At 47.9% G+C, this 20,600-nt stretch overlaps 1 protein-coding gene across 1 annotated transcript in view; it reads left to right on the plus strand.

Moving 5' to 3' along the window:
* XYLT1 (xylosyltransferase 1) overlaps window positions 1-17,869 on the plus strand; it is a 341,704-nt gene extending 323,835 nt beyond the window's left edge. The window contains exons 11-12 of the mRNA XM_020904963.2: window positions 3,479-3,812; window positions 11,348-17,869. Coding sequence (XP_020760622.2) covers window positions 3,479-3,812; window positions 11,348-11,670 — 657 coding nt within the window. The 3' untranslated portion in view covers window positions 11,671-17,869. The remainder of the gene's footprint in view (window positions 1-3,478; window positions 3,813-11,347) is intronic.
* Window positions 17,870-20,600: the final 2,731 nt, after the last annotated feature.

Genomic DNA, 20,600 nt, shown 5'->3' on the forward strand with positions numbered 1-20,600 from the left:
GCCTCACTTGACTGTTTTCCTTTCTTTCTGCATTTTCTTACACCTCTGATTAAATTCATTCTTTAGAACTTGAAGAAGGCCTTGGAGGCTAAAGTTTTTGTTACAGGCAAGAGGCAGGTGAAGGACCTGGAGGATCTGTCCTGAGAAGGCCCCATAGGGTCTTGCTGGGTTACACGTTGATGGAGCAAGTCATTCAGGAAGGCATTTCTAATGAGATAACTTCAGAGTTGAAACCTGTAAAGGAGTGGTGGGGAGACCTGGAGCTCTCTGGGATCTTCCAAGAGAAGAGCATGTGCAAAGGTCCTGAGGCCCCAAGAAGGAGCTTGGCATGGCCAGTGGGCAGGAGGAAGGCCTCGGGAGGACAGGGTACAGATCATGAGGGGTTTCACAGGCTCTGGAAAGAAGTTTGAATTGCATTTTAGGTGCAGTGGGAAAGAAGTCGTGGTGGGCTTGAAGCTGGGGAGCAATATATCGAGCTTGAACTTCAATACATACTTAAATTTGAGTAATTGATCATTTGATGGTGAATGGCAGTGGACTTCCACAGTGAGGTCAGGTGAGATCTTGAGCTGCAGACATGTGATAGCAATGGGACCCCTCTTGGACAGCCCTACGTCCCCTTGTGCTGAAGATGGCAGCTGACTTCCTCCTCCTCCTCTCCTAGATTTAGGACAAATTCAAGTTTCCCACTGTCAGCTGCTCTACAACTCTCCCACCTGGGTTACTTGGTTATAAAACTCAAACTTAAGAGAATTGTTCACCCCCATTTCTTTGGAGGATAATCCCCTAATTGGTCATAAATCCCTCCATTAAGTAGAATCCCAAAGTAGTTTTGTGATCATTAATCTCTTTGCCCATATTCTCAGCCCCTAATCATTCATGATGTAGATAGATGATGGATGGTTTGACAAAGATTGAGAACCTACTGTGTGCTCAGCATTGTTTTAGACACTAGTGATATTTTGGTGAACAAGCCAGATGTGGTCCCTGCCTTCATGCAGTCGAGAGTTTTGAGCCATGGAGAGAGGCATGTCAATTAGAATGTGATACTGCGCTAAATAACTACATAAATAAAAAGCTAAGCTTAGACAAGAATGTCAGGGGTGCCTGTAAGCAAGGCAGGCTTCCCAGTAGTGGTGACACCTGGGCTGAGAGCTGGATAATGAGCTGGCTAGGAGAAGAGTGAGGAAGGAAAACAGACCCAGCCTGAGAGAGGGCCAGGCACAGACACAAGATCGGGGGGTGAGAGAGTCCTTCTGGCAGAGGTGCTGAGAGTGTTCCAGGGTGGCCTGGACAGGGGGGGCGTGGAGGAGGAGGGAGGGATGTAGGTGAAGCTGGAGTTGGATCAAAAAGGACCAGACTTGCAGGTCAGGACAGGAGGAGAGACTGGACTAATGAACAACGGGAAGGAGCTGGAAAGGATGGTATGGAGGGAAGTCACAAAATGGGACAACTCTAGAAAAATCTCTGTGACTTGGGGCCTGGCTTACATCCTGCCTGCTCCTTCATTTATTCCCTCAATAGACAGTGTGGTTCTCACTCCTCCTGTGTTCCAGCCACTGTGCTAGGCTCCAGGGGTCCTCAGGAGGAGCAGTCCCTGCTCGTCCTCTGAGAGCTTGGCTGCTGCTATCCATGACCCCCTCTGCTGCTCTGAGGACAGCTCCTCGAGGTCAGTCTTGGCCCAAAGACGGAAAGTTGAAGCAGGCTGTGGTCCATGATTGTGTATTACAACCACCCCTGTAGGTGGTAGTTGCCTGACACATTTGTGTTGAATAAATGAATGAATGAATGAATGAGTGGGTGAGTGAATAGGAGGCAATACACAGAAGGGTAAATAAGAACCTAGCCCCTGTGCCCAGACTTCCTGGATCCCTCTTACTAACCGGAGCAAGTCGTCTGACTGCTCTGAACCTCAGAGCATTTCCTCATGTGTGAAGTGATGATAAGATCAAGGATGCTCCCTCGATGGAGGTGGGAATGTTAGCTGAATCAACGCACCTGTGCCCTTAGCAGTAGGCCTGGAACACCAGAAACTGGATAAATATTAGCCATGGAGCCCTGTGTCTTAGGGATGGGTAAAGTAACTCATGGCAGAAACAATGAAAAAATAAACCAGCTCGTGTTTGCACTGCATGTGTGAAGTCTGCTCAAGGTGTAGACGTGTTTACTCACACCTGCACCACCTCCTCACCACCACCCCCCCCACCCCACACACACACACACACACACATCAGAGATGCTGCTCATGGAAGGACCACAGAAAAAGTACAGTCCTTGTAGTGTGCTCATCACCTGCTACCTTGTGCCCACACGCTATGTCTTCAGAACATTATACTAAACCTCCTGGGGGAGACAAGACCCCCTAATTTCATCTGACTTGAAATAGTAAGAGCTTAGTACCAGGGATCTATGTTGTTAGTTCATTTTTTGCCAAGTTATTCATGCATGCATTCACTAGATGATTAATGGAGCATTGACTGTGTACCAAGCAGTGTTGGACACCGGAATTCAGCAGGGGGGCAGTCACAGGGATTTGAGCAGTGAGAAGCCATTTCACAAGGTTGTTCTGGATACTGGGTAGAGAATAAATTGGAGTGCCCAAAAGGGGAAAGATGGAAGCCAAGAGCAGATTTCTGGGGTCAAAGCTATACACGCACACCCCACTGACTGGCAAGAAGGATGGATCATACAGCCATCACTCCTCTTAGGGTCCAGCTCAGGATGCTTTGGGGAAGCCAAAACTGTCTCTTCCTTGGAAAGCCATCTGAACTCCTGCATATGATAGGTGATGCTAAGGGACCCTCCTTTTTCCTAGCTTATGACAGGGCAGCTCCAAATCCTGAGCTCCACTCTTGTTCAGAGTGATTGCTCTAAAAAGAGGCACGTGATATGGAAAGCCAACGACCAAAGTGGAAATCAGCTGCAGTTGTTGAGTGTCAGGAGTTATGTTTCCTTGGGATGGCCCACAAGTGGTCATTCATTCATTCCACATGCACACCATGAACCAGACACAGGAGGCCTGAAGTAAATGGACCATGGGCCCACTATCCTTCAGACTAGATCCAAATCCCAGATCCCCTGCCAACTGCCTGCCCAGCCTTAAGTTGCTGAGCAAGTAACTTAATTGTAGCCTCAGTTTCCTCATCTGTAAAATGGGTAAATGAAGCCCAGTAAGCAGGACCCTGGGCTTCCCTGGTGGCTCACTGGTAGAGAATCCACCTGCCAATGCAGGAAACGCGGGTTTGATCCCTCGTTTGGGAAGATACCTGGAGAAGGAAATAGCAACCCACTCCAGTATCCTTGCCTGGGAAATTCCATGGACAGAGGAGACTAATGGGCTATGGTCCATGGGTTCACAACAGAGCTGGACACAGTTTAGTGCCTAAACAGCAACAACAAAAGCAGGATCCTAGGCCTTTCTGGGATGGAGCACCCACATTCAGGCCCAATGATTTCAGGATTCACTCTTGTGTTTCAGGTTGGTACTGACTGGGATGCCAAGGAGCGGCTCTTCCGCAACTTTGGGGGTCTCCTGGGGCCCATGGATGAGCCGGTAGGCATGCAGAAATGGGGGAAGGGCCCCAATGTGACCGTGACTGTCATCTGGGTGGATCCTGTCAACATTATCGCAGCCACCTACGACATCCTGATTGAGTCCACGGCCGAGTTCACCCACTACAAGCCCCCTTTGAACTTGCCCCTGAGGCCTGGGGTCTGGACGGTGAAAATTCTCCACCACTGGGTACCAGTCGCAGAAACCAAATTCCTCGTTGCACCTCTGACCTTCTCAAACAGGCAGCCCATCAAACCAGGTGAGTGCTCCCGTGTGTCTGCGGGCTAAGTATTCCACTGCCAAGGCCCTCCCGGGTCCTCCACCTGGGCGGGCAATGCTGCTCAGATGTGGGGCATGTGGGCCGCCTTTGAGAGCAGCACTCGCCTCTCAGGATTTTTTCTGGCTCATTTGTCATACCGAACCTTCTAATTTTCTGCCTGTCTCTGCACACGGAGATGATGTCGTCTGTCTGTATTAGACACCTATTTATTAGATGCTGTCCTGTTGGACTTCCAGAAGGCCCTAATCATATTTGAAACAGATGGGAAATAAACCCAGGCTGATATTGAGTTTCAGCAAATCTTGTTCACTCTTTAAAATAAAAATAATTAAAAGAGGAATTTCTGTTTATCAAAAACATGATACACTGGGTACGGAGACATATCACATACTAGAGGAAAATATTTGCCATACATTTTAAAAAGCACTCATATTTGAGTATACAAAAAATACTCAAATTGAGAAATTCCCTGAGTCGGAGCAAACTATAAGCCACAAGCCAAATCCAGCCCACTCCATTTTTGTAAATAAAGTTTTACTGAAACACAGTCACACTCATTTACATGCTGACTATGATTGCTTTGGGGCCACAATGCCATCATTGAGTGATTGCCCACAGAACCAAAAGTATTTGCTATCTGGCCCTTTAAAGAAAGGGCCAATCTCTGATATAGAAGAAATAAAAAAAGAGAGAGAAAATATACATGCACACATATACAAAGGTGTTCAGCCTCATGAGTAATGAAAGAAATGCAAATTCAAATCAAAAAGAGATTCTGCTTCACATCCGCCATGGTAGGACATATTTGAAGTTGAGACAACTTTATTTGATGGTCAAGTTGGAGAATAATAGCCATCCATGTATGTCCTGGATGCCACCAGCTTCCCAGGTGACACAGTTGGTAAAGAACCCGCCTGCCAAGGCAGGAGACACAAGAGATGTGGGTTCGATTCTTGGGTCGGGAAGATCCCCTGGAGGAGTAAATGACAACCCACTCCAGTATTCTTTCCTGGAAAATTCCATGGACAGAGAAGCCTCATGAGCTATAGTCCAGGGACCCACAAAGTATCCGGTACGACTGAGCTCACACGCAATGAAGAATGATGTATGTCCTGGTGGGAGAACCACATAATAAAGTGAGTTTGGAGAATGCTTTAGCATTTGCTGGTAAAGTTGAACATAGATGCATACCACACAGACATTCCAACCAAGGTAGAGGCTTGTGCAGAAATACAGCAGAGTTGTTCATAATAGCAGCAAACCTGAACCGATCCAGATGTCCGACATCTGAGGGGCCATCAGTGTGGTCTGTCCTGACAGCGAAAGTCTACGCAGAAGGGAGCCCAGTGCGGGGACACTCCACGTGCTGATCTGGACAAGTGTCTAGAACAGAACTTTGGAGGGGGGGGTGAATATAATAATTACAGTACATGTATTTAAAGTTCAAAACCTGGCCAAGCCAACAATATGTCATTTCATTATTCATATATCAGTAGAAAGCTATGAAGAAATGATGGAAATTATTAATAGGAAATTCAGGATGAGGGGGTCAAGGAGAGGGGTGTCAGACTCCTAGCGTGTCTGCCTTTTTTCTTTTTTTTCCCAAAAGGATTTCTTTTATTTTTCTATTTCCCCTCCTTTCCTTTTTCTTTTATCATGGGGACCATCTTCCTTGCTCCTGCAGTGACTCAGCAGTAAAGAATCCACCTGCAATGTAGGAGACGTGGGTTCAACCCCTGGGTCAGGAAGATCCCCTGGAGGAGGGCACAGCAACCCACTCCAGTATTCTTGCCTGGAGAATCCTATGGACAGAGGAGCCTGGTGGGTACAGTCCATGGGTCAAAGAGTTGGACATGACTGAGCAACTCAACATGCATGCAGGCACTCACAACGCACAGCTCTTCCTCCCTGCTCAGCTCCACCCCCTGGAGCGGCCACTGCCAAGAGTCCAGTATGCATCTTTCTAGATGTTTCTCAGTGTTGGTAGCTCAGCTGGTAAAGAACCCGCCTGCAATGCAGGAGACCCCGGTTTGATTCTTGGGTTGGGAAGATCCACTGGAGAATGGATAAGGTTACCCACTTCAGTATTCTTGGGCTTCCCTGGTAAAGAATCTGCCTGCAATGCAGGAGACTTGGGTTGGATCCCTGGGTTGGGAAGATCCCCTGGAGAAGGGAAAGGCTACCCACTCCAGTATTCTGGCCTGGAGAATTCCATGGACTGTGTAGTCCATGGGTTCACAAAAAGTCAGACATGACTGAGTGGCTTTCACTTTCAAATACAAAATAAATCACAAAGATATTGTCATTTTTTGAAAAGTGGAATGATACACTTTTTAGTGAAACTTGCTTTTTTTCACTTTCGAGTCAATATTTGTAAAACTACCAGCTGCCTAGTATTCCTTTGAGTTTAGAATCCACAGTCTGTCCCCCGCCTTGGTGGACACACACCTTCTTTTATTGTTGTTATCACAGATAACACTGCAAAGATGATTCTTGAACCTAAAACAGTATGTGCCCATGAAAATACTTCCGTAACACAGATTCCTAGAAACAGGATTTCTAGGTCTCCGGGTGTTTGAAATTGTCCATCTCCATCTAACAGATCACAAACCCAGAAGCAAGGAGCGCTTCATAGTCTCTGTTAGCTAAAAAGAGCTCTGGGCTGGGTGTCATTTAGCTAGTGACACAGGAGAAGGGTACACAGATATGGGGAAGGGCACTTGGAGTCCTAAAAAGGGGGTGTTGATGTGAAGTCTGTCAGTTTCCGCCAAATTTCTGTGCTAACAAGCAGAAAGATTTGGACCTCATGTTTTGGACCTCTCCCATGAAACAGGCAAAAGACAGTCCCTCCAGAACTAGCTGGGCCAGAGCCCGCGCACTTTGGGGCCTCGAGTGTCCCCCTGAAGAGGCTCACATTCTTAGCATCACTAAGGATTCCCAAAGCCAGACGTAGAGGAGAGGCATGGAAGTGACCATCTCCTCTCTGCTTTCAATACATCTAGAACAAGAATGGCCCTGAATCCATCCTACCTCAGGAAAATGGCCCAGGGCCATGCATAGGGTCCCGATTTTTCCCAGTCTTTTTCTCCTAGGGTTTCTAAAGACAACAAGGCTCTTCCCACCCATGCCCAGGATGAGCCAGGGGTCATTTTATCCCACTGGGAGCAGCCCCCCTGTTGTCGGTAATTGTATCTGTTAATGATGTTCCAGTGACGGGGAACAAGAAGGTGGGAGCAATGCAATTTGTAAAATGATTCATCAAGAGTAATTTGCTATTGATGCGTCCCTGGTAATCTCAAGAAATCTGATGAGGTGGAATTGAGGGAAATTTAATTAGAGAGGCGAGCATCGCGGGCTGATGCTGTAATAGCATTTCCCACATTAACCTCATTTTTCATAAGGGTTTTCTGCACCAACCACAATATTTGATTCCCAGTGTTCAAATGTTTGTTAATTGCTCTTTTCACTTTGCAAGTCCTGCCTTTTCTCAGTTCGGGTATCTCCCCGATCCCTAGCTTCTCATCTTCACAGTCTCTGCTGAGATGGGGGCAGGAGCTGCCCACCCTGTGGTGGGTATCAGGGAGAAATGGGCGAGAGCCAGACTTGTTAATGAACTTGAAATAGAGAGGCTCTGATAAATATAGCAAGACAGGACATGTGCTTCATGCATGCTTTTCTGCTTTCTCCCACCTGTCTGCCTCCGAACCACAGAGTCCAGCCCCCCAGCTTCCTGGGGCATTGGGAACTGAAGGGATGACTTTCTTGTATAGTTTTTTTTTTTTAATTGGAGTATAATTTCTTTCAATGTTGCGTTAGTTTCTGCTGTACTGTGAAGTGAATCAGCTGTAAGTATACCTATGTCCCCTCCCTGGTGGACCTCCCTCCCACCCACCACCCCCACATCCCACCTCTCTAGGTCATCACGAAGGACCAGCCTGAACTTCCTGTGCTTTATAGCAGGTTCCCACTAGCTGTCTGTTTTACATATGGTAATGTATCTGTGTCAATCATCATCTCCCAATTAGTCCCACCTTTAAATGCCACGGACGAAGAGCGTGGTAGGCTACAGTCCATGGAGTCACAGTCGGACAGGACTGAGCGACTTCACTTTCACTTTATCTTCCCCACCCTCCTGGTGTCTGCATGTCCATTCTCTATGCCTGCATCTCTATTCCTGCCCTGGGGATAGGTTCATCTGTACCCTTTTTCTAGATTCCACATATATGCGTTAATATATAGTATTTGTTTTTCTCTTTCTGACTTACTTCACTCTGTATAACAGACTCTAGGTCCATCTCCATCTTTACAAATGACCCATTTTTTTTCCTTTTGTAGCTGAGTTATATATACGTATATACACCACATCTTCTCTATCCGTCCTTCTGTCATTGGACATGTAGGTTGTCTCCACGTCCTGGCTATTGGGAATAGTGCTGCAATAAACATTGGGTACATGTATCCTTTTGAATTATGGTTTTCTCAGGGGATGTCAAGGCACATGTTTTTGCCTTTCCTTTTTCAAAATTTACTTTTAATTGAAGGATAACTGCTTCACAATACTGTGTTGGTTTCTGCCACACATCAACGTGAATCAGCCATAGGTGTGCATGTGACCCCTCCCTCCGGAACCTCCCTCCCACTTCCCACACTGTCCCACCCCTCTAGGTTGTCACAGAGCCCTGGTTGGGGTTCCCTGAGACATACGGCAAGTTCCCACTGGCTATGTATTTTACAAATGGTAGGGTATATGTTTCCATTCAACTTTCTCCATTCATCCCACCCTCTGGATCCACAAGTCTGTTCCCTATGTCTGCATCTCTACTGCTGCCCTGCACATAAGTTCATCAGTATCATGTTTCTAGATTCCATATATTTGCGTTAATATACGATATTTGTTCTTCTCTTTTGACTTACTTCACTCTGTATGATTGGCTCCAGGTTCATCCACTTCATTAGAACTAACTCAAATGTGTTCCTTCTTATGGCTAAAATTCCACTGTATATATATACCACAGCTTCTTTATCCATTCATCTTTCAGTGGACATCTATGTTACTTCCATGTCCTAGCTATTGTTAACTGTGCTGCAATGAACATTGGGGTACCTGAGTCTTTGTCAATTATGATTTCCTCAGGGCAAGGCATATTTTTAATTCAACTAGTTTTCTCATTGCTTTTTGAAGGGCAGGCATATATGCACTGTCTTTCTTCTTCACTCAGGACCACACATATTAGAAAATAACCTTCTGATTATCCAGGTTCTCCTGGCTGTCTCCAAGAGCGACAGCCACTTTGAAGTAAAGAGGAAGCATTGTCATCTGAATGCTGCGTTGTCTTATAAGGAGGTTTCTTCTAATCCCAGTGAGCTCGGCTATAGCAAAACCTGATTTGGTGAAACTTGACTTACCAGAATGGTTATCCAGTCTTTCTTTAAAATATATTCTTGTAATTAGCAATGAAATAAGCCATGAGAGGGAGCTTCCTCAAAACAGAGATATCTAGCTTCTTTTTGTCAGCCCAAATATCTATATTTTCTGCTTCCCCATCTTTAAGCCCTGGGAAACTGTCGGTGCCTCTCTTGTTCATATGTTACTTTACAAACCACATGGGCTTTCCCCAAGCCTCGTGCCAGTCTTGTGAGTCTAATTGCTGGAAGGGTAAGTATCCCCATTTTGCACTTGGGGGACCAACTCTGCAAAAGACTAGCTCCCAGATGGAAAAATAAAGTAAAAACGAAAAGCACCACACATCTGTGGATGTGTGGGCTTGTTTACTGTGTTTACAATGACATGCTCTGGCTTTGGAGTCAGCCAGCCCTGGGTTTAACTCCAGATCTAATCTATAGCTGCTTCTGTTTCTTCATCTGTAAAATGGGGATGATAAAAACCAGCCCTATAGTTGTGTGTGTGTGTGTGTGTGTGTGTGTGTTGTGTACTAATAATGCCAATAATAATAGTTCTAGCTAAACTTTTCTGAATACTTCAAATACGCTGGGCGGCATTTTAAGCACCCCACATGAATCAGCATACTTAATCATCACAAACAAAGCTACAAGGAAGGTACTAGTTCTCTGCCCATTGTCATTGATGAGGAAGAAGTCAGATGCCTAGTGTGCGAGACGTGGGTATTCAAACCCAGGCAGCCTTACTGTGGTCCCCATACTCTGGCCTGAGAGCAAGGCAGAGCTGTTTCAGAAGCCAGTTGGACCTCCCACCTACCCAGCTCTGGTCCAGGCTTTGGGCTCCCCAGGACTCCTTGCTGTGATCCATCCATGCACTACACCTTGGACCAAAGGAGAAATCCCTGTCTTATAGAGAGCTCACGGTGGGCATTCAGCAGCCAAGTGCAGGACTCCACTCCAGGCTTTGAGGTCCACAGACCCTGGTTCAAACCTTGGCTCCAGCTCTCATTACCTGTGTGATTTGAGGAAAGGTGCTCAGTGAGGCTTAATACTTTCTGTTTCCAAAACCTAGAATTCTCCCCTCCAGGATCTGTGTGTAGCTCCTTCCTTCACGTGAATCAGCACTCAGCTCAGATGTCACCACCTCGGAGAGGTCTTCCCTGCCCATCCCATCTAAGATAAACACTTTGTCACTCTCTAACCCAGGCATCAGCAAGTTATTACTGTAAAGGGCTAGATAGTAAATTTTTCAGCTTTGCGGGCCATGTAAAATTTCTATCACAACTACTCAGCTGTGCTGTGGTAACAGCCATAGACAATATGTGTCCAAATGGGCATAGCCATGTTCCAGTAAAATTTATTTGCAACAACAGGTGGTGGGCCAAATTTGGCCCAAGGGCCTTAGTTTATCAAGCCCCTGCTCTGACTCAACACACCTCATTAATTCCTTTCATGACACTTATCAGTTTTGGGATAACCTTATTTATTTGCTTGTTTCCTTATCATCATTACTGGTTTGTTCTACCACAGAATAGAACCTCGCACTTAATATACCTGCATCAAATAAATGAATGAATGAATGCCTTGCAGATAACAGATGTTTAGTAAATATGTGTTGAATGAACTACTGTCTGGACTATAGTAGAAAGAAAGCGAAATCGCTCAGTTGTGTCCTACTCTTTGCAACCCCATGGACTGTAGCCTTCCAGATTCCTCCGCCCATGGAATTTTCCAGGCAAGAGTACTGGAGTGGATTGCCATTTCCTTCTGCAGGGGATCTTCCTGACCCAGGCAGGGATTGAACCCGGGTCTCCTGTAGTGCAGGCAGACACTTTACCATCTGAGACACCAGGGACTGTAGTAGGGGCTCCATAAATACATTCTGAATGGATAAATGAATGGACCACACAAAGTGGGATCGTACCTCTTGAAGGAATGTCCTCGTGGGCTCAATTTCTTTGTCTGTACAATGGGATTTCTAAAAGGACTTCCTCATGAGATTGTCCCATGAACGGGACAGTGCTGTGCGGTGCCCAGCATGGTGCCAGGCACGCAGTAGTAAGTTACCGGTCTGAGGCTCGTCTACTGATGTCATTGTTGCCTTTGACTTTCAGAGGAGGCGTTGAGGCTGCACAATGGGCCCCTCCGCAGCGCCTACATGGAGCAGAGCTTCCAGAGCCTGAACCCCGTCCTCAGCCTACCCATCAACCCCGCCCAGGTGGAGCAGGCTCGGCGGAACGCGGCCTCCGCCGGCGCCACGCTGGAGCGCTGGCTGGACTCGCTGGTGGGCGGGATGTGGACTGCCATGGACATCTGTGCCACGGGTCCCAGCGCCTGCCTGGTCATGCAGACCTGCAGCCAGACAGCCTGGAGCTCCTTCAGCCCCGACCCCAAGTCGGAGCTGGGGGCGGTCAAACCTGACGGCCGGCTCAGGTAGCACTGGGCACATGGGGACCCCAGCGGATCTCAAAGGGAAAGAAGCCAGATGGCCGGTGGGACCCAGACCCTGACCTCCCACCCCTGGGGCGGCCTTTGGTGAGAGGGGCTCTCCTGGCCATAGGATGATGAAGAAGGACGGTTTGGAGGCCAAAGCAGGTTCTGCCAACCACCTGCACCCTGCAGGCTGGCTACTGGGGACGTCAATGGCTTGGTCCCAGCACCGTGGTGGTCTTACCTCTTCTGGTTGATCCTCGAGTCCTACAGGTTCCCCCTCAATGACATGACTCCCCCCCTCCCCCCCCCCCAGATAAGTGATTCCCAAACTTTTCTATTGAGCAGCAGAGTATTTGTTTTACTGAGTCATAGGTGGAGGTTCAAGCTACGGAAGAAATCCAGGCTGCTTTGGTGGAAGCTGAGAGTGTGAGATTCTATCTCATAGCTCAGCCCACTGGGCAGCCCCTTTGCCAAGGGCATCTCCTAAGGTACCTCTTCAGAACCCAAGGGCTCTGCAGAAGCTAGTTTGGAAAGCAGTGCCCAGAGGGTGGGTTTGATCTCCAGTCCTGCCCTTCCTGCTCCTCTGGGCCAGGAAACCCTTGTGCCAGCCTTGAAGTGACAGGACATGAAAGTCACATTCGTGGGCTCATTCCCAGCGAGATAGTGGGCTTGGCAGAGGTTGGGAGGGGGCGTGGCTTTGAGCCTCCCACCAACCCTTTTTGGGTTCAGCCATCCTCCTTTAGTAACTAGATGAGCAGGAGAGCCTTGTGATGTGACTTGGCCAAAGTCCAACCAAAGTGTCACTGCCAGACGTCCTGGGCACCCAGACATCCACCCTCTCTCGAGGCAGAAATGGGGTCATGCTCATGAGTCTGAGGCTAGCATTAAGCCCCCCAGCCATTCATGGGCCAGGAGACCAAGACCATGACCCCTCTGGGCTTTGGCAGTGGGAACTTTGGGGGACCGTGGCCATGAACCTCATAGAGATCGCTGGGAGCAAAACCCCTGAGCTGGTCAGCCCAGCAATACCCCTCACCTGCCTGAGCCCTTCGTTCTGAGGTCAGGCGCTCGGAACTTTGTGAAATGCGTCTTCGGTGCTGCTGGGAGCAACCAAACCACATGGAACAGACTTTTCACAGTGAGGAAAAAGCATTTCAGATTCGGTTTTTAAATTCATGGCCTTTCTTGTCCGAGGTGCCAACTGGCCCATCTGACATGCAGTGTGAAAGTGGGAAGCTTTGAGTATCTGGTTGTTTAAAACCTAAAGAATAGTATTATTACAAATTGCTTGAGTTACTAGAAACCCAAAGGGTTTCCTTGCCATGTGCCCGTTGGGGGGTCGCCCTGCTCATCCAGCGATCCCTCCCTGAGAACCCCCTCCTCCACTGATCCCACCCTCCCCCAAAGGACAGGGTTCCCTCGGAGAAGTCCCAGCCCTGGGTGCACTGTCCTTTCCCAGGAGAGCCGGTCCTCGTTGGATTTCTCTCCAGTGTGGCTTTGAAGGTACTGCCGATCCCTCCCAGTGAACTGTCAGCTGTCACCCCCCTACTCACCCCACCCCACCCCTGCAAGGCAGGATGTCCTGTGGGCCATGGAGGATACAGAGAAGGGACACTTTAGATATTTATTATTTATATGTTTTAGTCAATGACTAATTAGTAGGTGCTGTTTTTGCAGCTTGTCAATTATGTTATCGTACTAACTGAAGCTGCCTTTATTCACAAAAGGCCCCCTCCTCCAGCCCTTCTAGTTCCCCCAGCCCATGTCTGTCTCCTTCCTGCTTTCTCTATGTATCCATCGACCTACCTATCTCTGTCTGCCTCTGTCTATCTGCCCCCCATCCTCCATGTCCTCAGTGGGAAGCTAGGGAGTTGGACACCATGAGGGAAATGCTCCAACCAGCAATGTCCATGGGCTGAAAGTGGGGTGCCCTTGGGAACATCGGTGCCTCGCTTTTCCTCACGCAGAGTGGAGGACCGCCCAGTTAGCCCTCCAGCCCTGGGGGTGTTGGAATTCCTGAGCCGTCCCCGCCACCGGCCCCCAGCACGGGGACGCGACAGGCCTGCGACCTGTAGAGGATGACCACAGAGCTTGGGCCGTCTGTGCGTCTCCATCACCATCCTCCCACAGCAAGTCTAACCATGGGCCTCCCTGTGGCCAGAGGACAGAGGGAGAGCAAGCTCCTCCCATGCCCGGGAGCAGAAGAGATGGATTTTAGGGAAAGGGTGGTGGGGGTGGTCAGACAGGCCAGGAGAACCCAGGGGCAGAGACCTGGCATGGCTTTCTCAGAAAGCCCCATGATGGCCACGTGATTCCACAAGCTCGCTGGGAGCCTGGAGGCCCGTGGCACATCCTCTCTCTGCCCCCAGCCTCTGCTTCTGTCCAAGGACTCTTGGAGCCTGGGGAAGCTGCCCAGGAAGCCGGCCTTGCGCCTCCCGGCCAGGCAGCTAGGACTCTGTGCGTCACTCACGGTGGCTATGGGAGCTCTGCCCTGTACATCCCTCGCATGCAGCGTGAGCCTGCAGACTCCTCAACGAGGCCCCTCCTGCACCCTGACACTGCTGACTCCTGTTCCATTGGGAACACATGGAGAAATGGCAGAGCTGACTTATTACTCTGGGGACAGTCCCCTCCCATCCCCAGCCCGGTCCTCACTCTCCGCTGACCACCAGGAAATTGGGAAGCTGAGCAGTCCCATGAGATGTTCCTCAGCACCTTCTGTTTTTTAACCAGAGGACCACTTTGAAGTTGTTACATTTGGCTTTAAGGGGAAAAGGGAGAATTTCAAACAAAGCCCAGGGTGATTTGAGCCAAGGTGATGTTTTCCCAGGGGAGAGAGTTTAACTCATTTTTATTGTCTACCTGAGAATGATTTATTAGTTCAAGGCCATTGGTCAGGCAGCCATGAGCTGTGACTGCCTGAGGGTTTCAAAAGCTGAGAACGTGGTCCCCTGGAAATTCTTTTAGAATTTAGAAGAGTGTGACTGAGTTGCTGACCGGATCCCTGGACTTTAGGGGGCTTGAGAGGTGGGATGTGGGTTTGGGGGAGAAGGATGCATCCAATAAGCTGTGATACTTTGTCCAGTTTCCCACTCAGCCCTGTGATGGTCAGGCAGAAGCCACACCCAGGAGGCAGACACCCCTAAGCCCTGCTTCCCGGGCCCAGTGCAAAGCAGTCTGTCTCCAAGGAGGGCGGAGCCGTTCCTAGGACTCTCACATTCTAAGAAGTATTTGTGCTCCTTCCTTTGGAAAAAGGCCCTTCTGATCTGACCAGGAGTCACTCTACCTTCATTTGCCATTGTTGAACTTTCAAAGTGCCAGTGAGCTGAGGTTTGAGTCAGTTCCCCGAAAAGGGCAGATGATAGCTGCTCTGGGCACAGGCCAGGATTGGGGGACTGTGCTTCCTTCTGGTTCTTCAGTTTGTAGGTGCAAGGAGAACCCTGGCTGGAACCTCGATCTCTTTGCCAAGAGGGTCCCCAGGGGAGGAGAGCGGTAGCAGCTGGTGTGGGGGCCTGAGCAAAGACCCCTTTCATAGCCCAGTTCACCGGGGTTGCAGGACCCAAGCTCCCCCCACAGCACAAGGGGGATATACTGCAAACAGCTGTTGGCAAAGGTCTGCCAGGTCAAAGCCACACCCTCGGGCAAGGATCGCCCGTGGCTCTGCAGTCCAGGACAGGAGCACAGATGAATGAAGCGGCTGGTGTCAGACAAGAGGGAATGGGTGGGGACTGTGGTCTGCAAGTGTGCGCCTGACACAGACAAAAACTGCAGCTGCATCTCCGTTCTAGCCTGAAGCTGCGAGTGAGAATACAGGCATGGTGCAGCAGAATCATCTAATTTGGTAAGAGAAGCCAAAAATCCATATTTTTATAGGAAATCTGATTTTCAAACATTGGCTAGTTTTGTTTTTACCAGAGTGTAGGTAGAAGGTTCAGTCCACAGTTCAGCCTGTGCGCTATGGAGAGGTGTTTCAAAGGAGGTTCGGTGTTGTCCTGGTGGAGGGGGAAAGGCCAGCATTGGGAAGGGGCAAAAATAACAGCTTATGTGGAACTCTGAAGGGAATGAGGGCCTCTTACTAGTCATTCCCATCCCAAAGAAATGGTCCCTCAGAGGAGAAGTGTCCCGTGAGATCTGGCTTGTTGAGTTCTCCTGATCTCAAGACAATTTATACTGAGGGAAAGATGAAACAGGATTCGCTGACCTCGAGGGCTGCCCCTTGAACATCAAGGAGGTCCACGCTGGCCCAGTCCCCACCTTCCAGAATTCCATCACACCAGGCGGAGATGTCCAGGAGATGGTTCATGGGGAGAGGTTGGCGTGTCAAATAGCCCGGCTCACTCCAGATCCCAGGTTTTAGCGACCACCTTGCCATGTGTCCAGAAGCATCTTTGGAAGCCGTGTTCACGGGAGGTCCTCTCTGCTTTTTGCCTCACCTACCTTACTTTGCCCATGGGTCAACCACAGGCGCTACCTCATGTGTCTGCTGAGAAGTTTACCTTGAGGGAGGAGGGGGAGGAAAAAAGGTGTCCAAAATCTGCTGGAGCTGAATGTATAATCTATGCAAATTCTCTCTCTGTGTCTCTCCTCTCTTCTCTCTGTGTCTCTCTCTCAGAAGTGTTATTTTTTTTTAACCTGGCAAACAAGATACTGTACAGACCCCTCTTAAGACTGAGGAGGGCTTCCGCGTGCCACCTGCATCTACCCCTCACGTTGTCGTTGGTTCTGTCCTTGCCAAGCCCCAGGCAGGGAGATGGAAGCCCTCCCTCTTCCCCTTCCCCTTGGCTGGGAATACTCCATCCGCCTCTGCCTACAGACCCCATGGGAAAGCAGGTTCTTTGTCTTGCCACCTCCTAACTCCATCCTCTCCATTCCTCATTTGCCTCCCTTATCCTCTCCTTCCTCCACACCAACTCCCACCCCCAAAAGCCTTAGGTTTCTCCGTTTTTAAATGTGGCCTTAAAATTATTTTTGGAAAGCTGACCGCCCTCTCTCTCCCATTTCTACCAACATCCAAGAGAAAAGAGCATCTTGAAGCTTTCGGAGCAAACTCCTAAGCCAGGGGCTGCCAATCTGTAGCTTGCAGATGTGGTAGAAATGGCTTCTATGTGTCGTCTTGAAGAAAAATATCCTTCTATTTTTCCTATGGGTAAAATGAAAGCTTGGGTGCTCGTCTAAACCTCAGCCGACTCCCGAAGCACTCTCTTGGAGCATAATGCCGCTGTCGATAGGCTGGTTTAATTACCGGCAGGATGCCAACGTGGGCTTTCCAATCCTCCCCCTCCCCCGAAGACTTGGTGACTTTATGTATTTCATTCAAGGGTAAATCAGCAGAGTTTCTCAATTTATCTCTTCGTCCTTCCTGCCTGGAAAGTGATAGCATTTAATATTCCCAGTGGATGGTCATGTTCTCAAAGGGATCACATTCTCCCTACTTTCAGAGTCCCTCCTTTTCCCTGCCATCGCTCCAGGGCTGATGGAGGCCAAAGACAACCCCAGGGTTTTCATAGGAAATTCACTGGAATTGAGCTCAATCGTCTTTGTTGTCCTTTGTCTCTTTTTTTGGTATTACTATGTTGTCAATAGCATTTGGGTATTTTTTTAGAGGCCTCACAATAAGTTATTACCGTCCCCTTCATTGTTTATCAAAGACATGTGGTGATATAGTTTTTAAAAATAACTATTTTGTTATAGATCATAATATGCATAAAACTGTACAGAAATATTTTGTAATGTATTGATTTTAAAAAAAAGAGAGACTCTGTAAATAAAGTTTTAAAAAAAAGAGAGAATTCAAATGGCACACACTGAAAGATGTAGATATTTTGCTATTTATTTAAAGGAGTATTTTAAGAGATATTGAACTATCTGAAATTGACCAGTAATCAAATTCCAATCATCCGAATGCTTTTCCTCACAGTAGAATGTGATTCTCGAAAACAATTGCACTACCCGCCCATTTTTGCACCTTTTCTGTCTTTTCATTTAGCAGAAAAATAACAACAAAATTGTGCCTTAGCTGTATTTTTTTGTCTAGGGGAGTTTGTTTCTGTCTGACAAAGCAAAATCTTTTGCAGAAAACAGTGGATGTATTGAATACTGTATCATACCAAAAACACTGCAGGTGTATATAGATGCTTTCTGTCATACTGTGTTTTCAGATGCAGAATTTTAAAATTAAAAAAAAAAATACTGTCTTTATGGAACAGTAGGTGTGTGACTTTTCAATGATATCTTGCATTTTCATGCCATCCTGTGTTCTCCCCGCTCCTCGCACTGTCCTCATGCTGAGACCACCTCTCCTGGGAACTCCTGATGTGTGCGCACACTCCCTGATCAAGCCTGCTGTCATCTCTCAATGTAGATGACAGCGAGGAAGACTGCCATCTAAAGTGGCAAATGTTTTCTATAGCCAACTAGCCAGTTGTGTAGCAAACCTGTTTTCGTTTCCTCTTCTCTACACAGCTAGGCTGCATTTCCTCCCCAAATTGTGCATTAAACCCATTATATAAAAAGACTTGGGGTCCAGCAGTTAGGACTCCATGCTTCCACTGCAGGGGGTGCAGCTTCCATCCCTGGTCAGGAACAAGAATCCTGTGTGCCACGTGCCCCCAAAAAGGGGGAACATTGGAGCTGGCAGAGAAGAACACTGGTTGCCAGAAGGAAGAGGGGTAGTGGGTGGGTGAAATAGGTAAAGGGGATTAAGAGATATAAACCTCCAGTTAAATAATAAGTAAGTCACAGGGATGTAACGTACAGCATAAGAAAGCGAAAGTGGCCACTCAGTCATGTCTGATTCTGTGATCCCATGGACTATAGCCCGCCAGATTCCTCTATCCATGGAATTTTCCAGGTAAGAATACTGGGATGGGTTGCCATTTCCCTCTCCAGGGTATCTTTCTGACCCAAGGATCAAACCCAGGTCTCCCACATTGCAGGCAGATTCTTTACCGTCTCAGCCACGAGGGAAGCCCTGGAGCATAAGGAATGTGGTCAGTAATGTCCCCACTTTTGATGGGGACAGATGGTTAGTAGAATTAGCATGGTGGTCACTTCATAATGTATGCAAATGCCAAATAATTCTGTGTACACCTGAAACTAACATACATCAACTAAATATTTCAATTTAAAACAATAGAATAAAATGATAGTAACTGGGTGCTAGCAGGGCTGCTCCGGTTGAAGTGGGAGTGGAAACTGTCTTTGCAGTGTCTCCCACTCAGCCAGTCCCTTCGGTGGCTCCAAGGGTTATGTAAACAACAGGCCTTAAAACTCTTACTTCTCACGGAAGCAGCTGGGCCTTTGGTGAAACTGGCTGGAGGACTGGCTGCCAGGTGCTGAGCGTTGTGTTCTAGGCTGAGTCTCTGAGAATAAGACCAAACAGAGAATAATTCACCCCTTACCTAAGGTGGAATCAAAAGAGTGGAAAATTAGAATTGGAACCCAAAGGAGGTAGGTCAAGTGTTGGAGACTTGAGCCTGTGCCTCCGTATTTAGTTGATTTGGTCTGCTGGGAAACCGCACGCGGCCCCAGCTTCTTACAAGAAAATGCTCTCAAAATATGATTTTTGATGTTCCAATCTGTGTTAGTCAGAGTTCTTTCACTTGGAACCAACAGTAGCCTAACTCAAGGGGAATCTATTGGCTCCTGAAATTGCAGAAGAAAACAGTTAAAATGCAAAGGACAAGGAAGAGAGATTCTCCAGGAGACTCAAGACTGGGAACTGGAACCTTGACAGGATTTGTCCCCTTTTGCTCCATTTCTGCTGCTCCCAGTTTGATTCTATTCCCCTCGACAGAGAGCCGGCGCCATGTGATAGAGACAGGAGGCCCTAGAAATCACTCCTTAGCCTTCAGGCAGCACAGCAGAAAAACATCTATGTCCTTTGTTCTCATTGCCAAAGAAAGTGACTCCAACAAATCACTGGGGGCAGGCAAACAAGGCACTATCATTGGCTGAGTCTGGATCATGTATCTACCCCTGTGGCCAGATGATTGGGTAAGAAACTGTGATTGGCAGCCCCATCCCAATCACATGGTCAGAATGGAAGAGGAGCATTTCCCCCAAGGATGTGCTGAACAGACAAAAACAACAGATGTCCATCCACTGGCCACAGCCAACTCCAGGCTCAGGTGGATTCTCGGCTTGCCAGTTCAATTCATTCCTGCTCTTCAAATGCCCAAATTGTCTCCACCCAGCTCCTAGCTATCTCCCCAAGGAGAAGGGTTCTGGGCAGGTCTTGAGCAAATCATTTTAAATAAATATCATATAGATGGTTCAGATTTCATCCTCACTTAATTAGTCGAGACAACATGATGAATTTCTCCTTTTCTCCTTGTACCCTGGGCACAGGACTCATTTAAAAGACCCAAGTAACTGCCCTTTGCTAATTATGGTGGATGATTCTTACTTGCATGAAAAAAACAGTCTGTGTAGCTGCAAAGAACAACATCTTCTCCAAGTTGGTGTAACATCGACCTCCTGGGACCTCAGTCTTTCCTCTGCCCCCGCAGCAGGCACCCAGATCTCCCATGCTAGCAAACTCATCCATAACGAGGTGATGGAGTCTTGCTGAACTGGTGGCAATATTCTAAAAATGGGGATGAGGTGGACAGCAACGGTTAACCCATTTGAAAGCAGATAGACTGATGGGCATCATGGCAGACTGGATAGAACTCAGGACAAATAAGGGGAATACTTCTAAAACACACTATCGAGCCTGAATGCCTACCAATTTTCCCATGCCCCTGGCCAAAATAAGGACCCTTCCTCCAAATTTGGAGTCAGATAGTCCTGTGTCCAAACACAGATTTCATTATGGATTAGCTGGGTCAGATTTGGGTCAAGGTCCCCAACATCTCTGAGGTTCAGTTTACCTATCTATATGGGGATAATAGTTACTTACTCATAAAGCTGTTGGGAGAAGTTTAGAAAGAC

This window comes from Odocoileus virginianus, chromosome 33 (genome assembly GCF_023699985.2).
Source record: "Odocoileus virginianus isolate 20LAN1187 ecotype Illinois chromosome 33, Ovbor_1.2, whole genome shotgun sequence".
Classification (NCBI taxonomy): domain Eukaryota; kingdom Metazoa; phylum Chordata; class Mammalia; order Artiodactyla; family Cervidae; genus Odocoileus; species Odocoileus virginianus.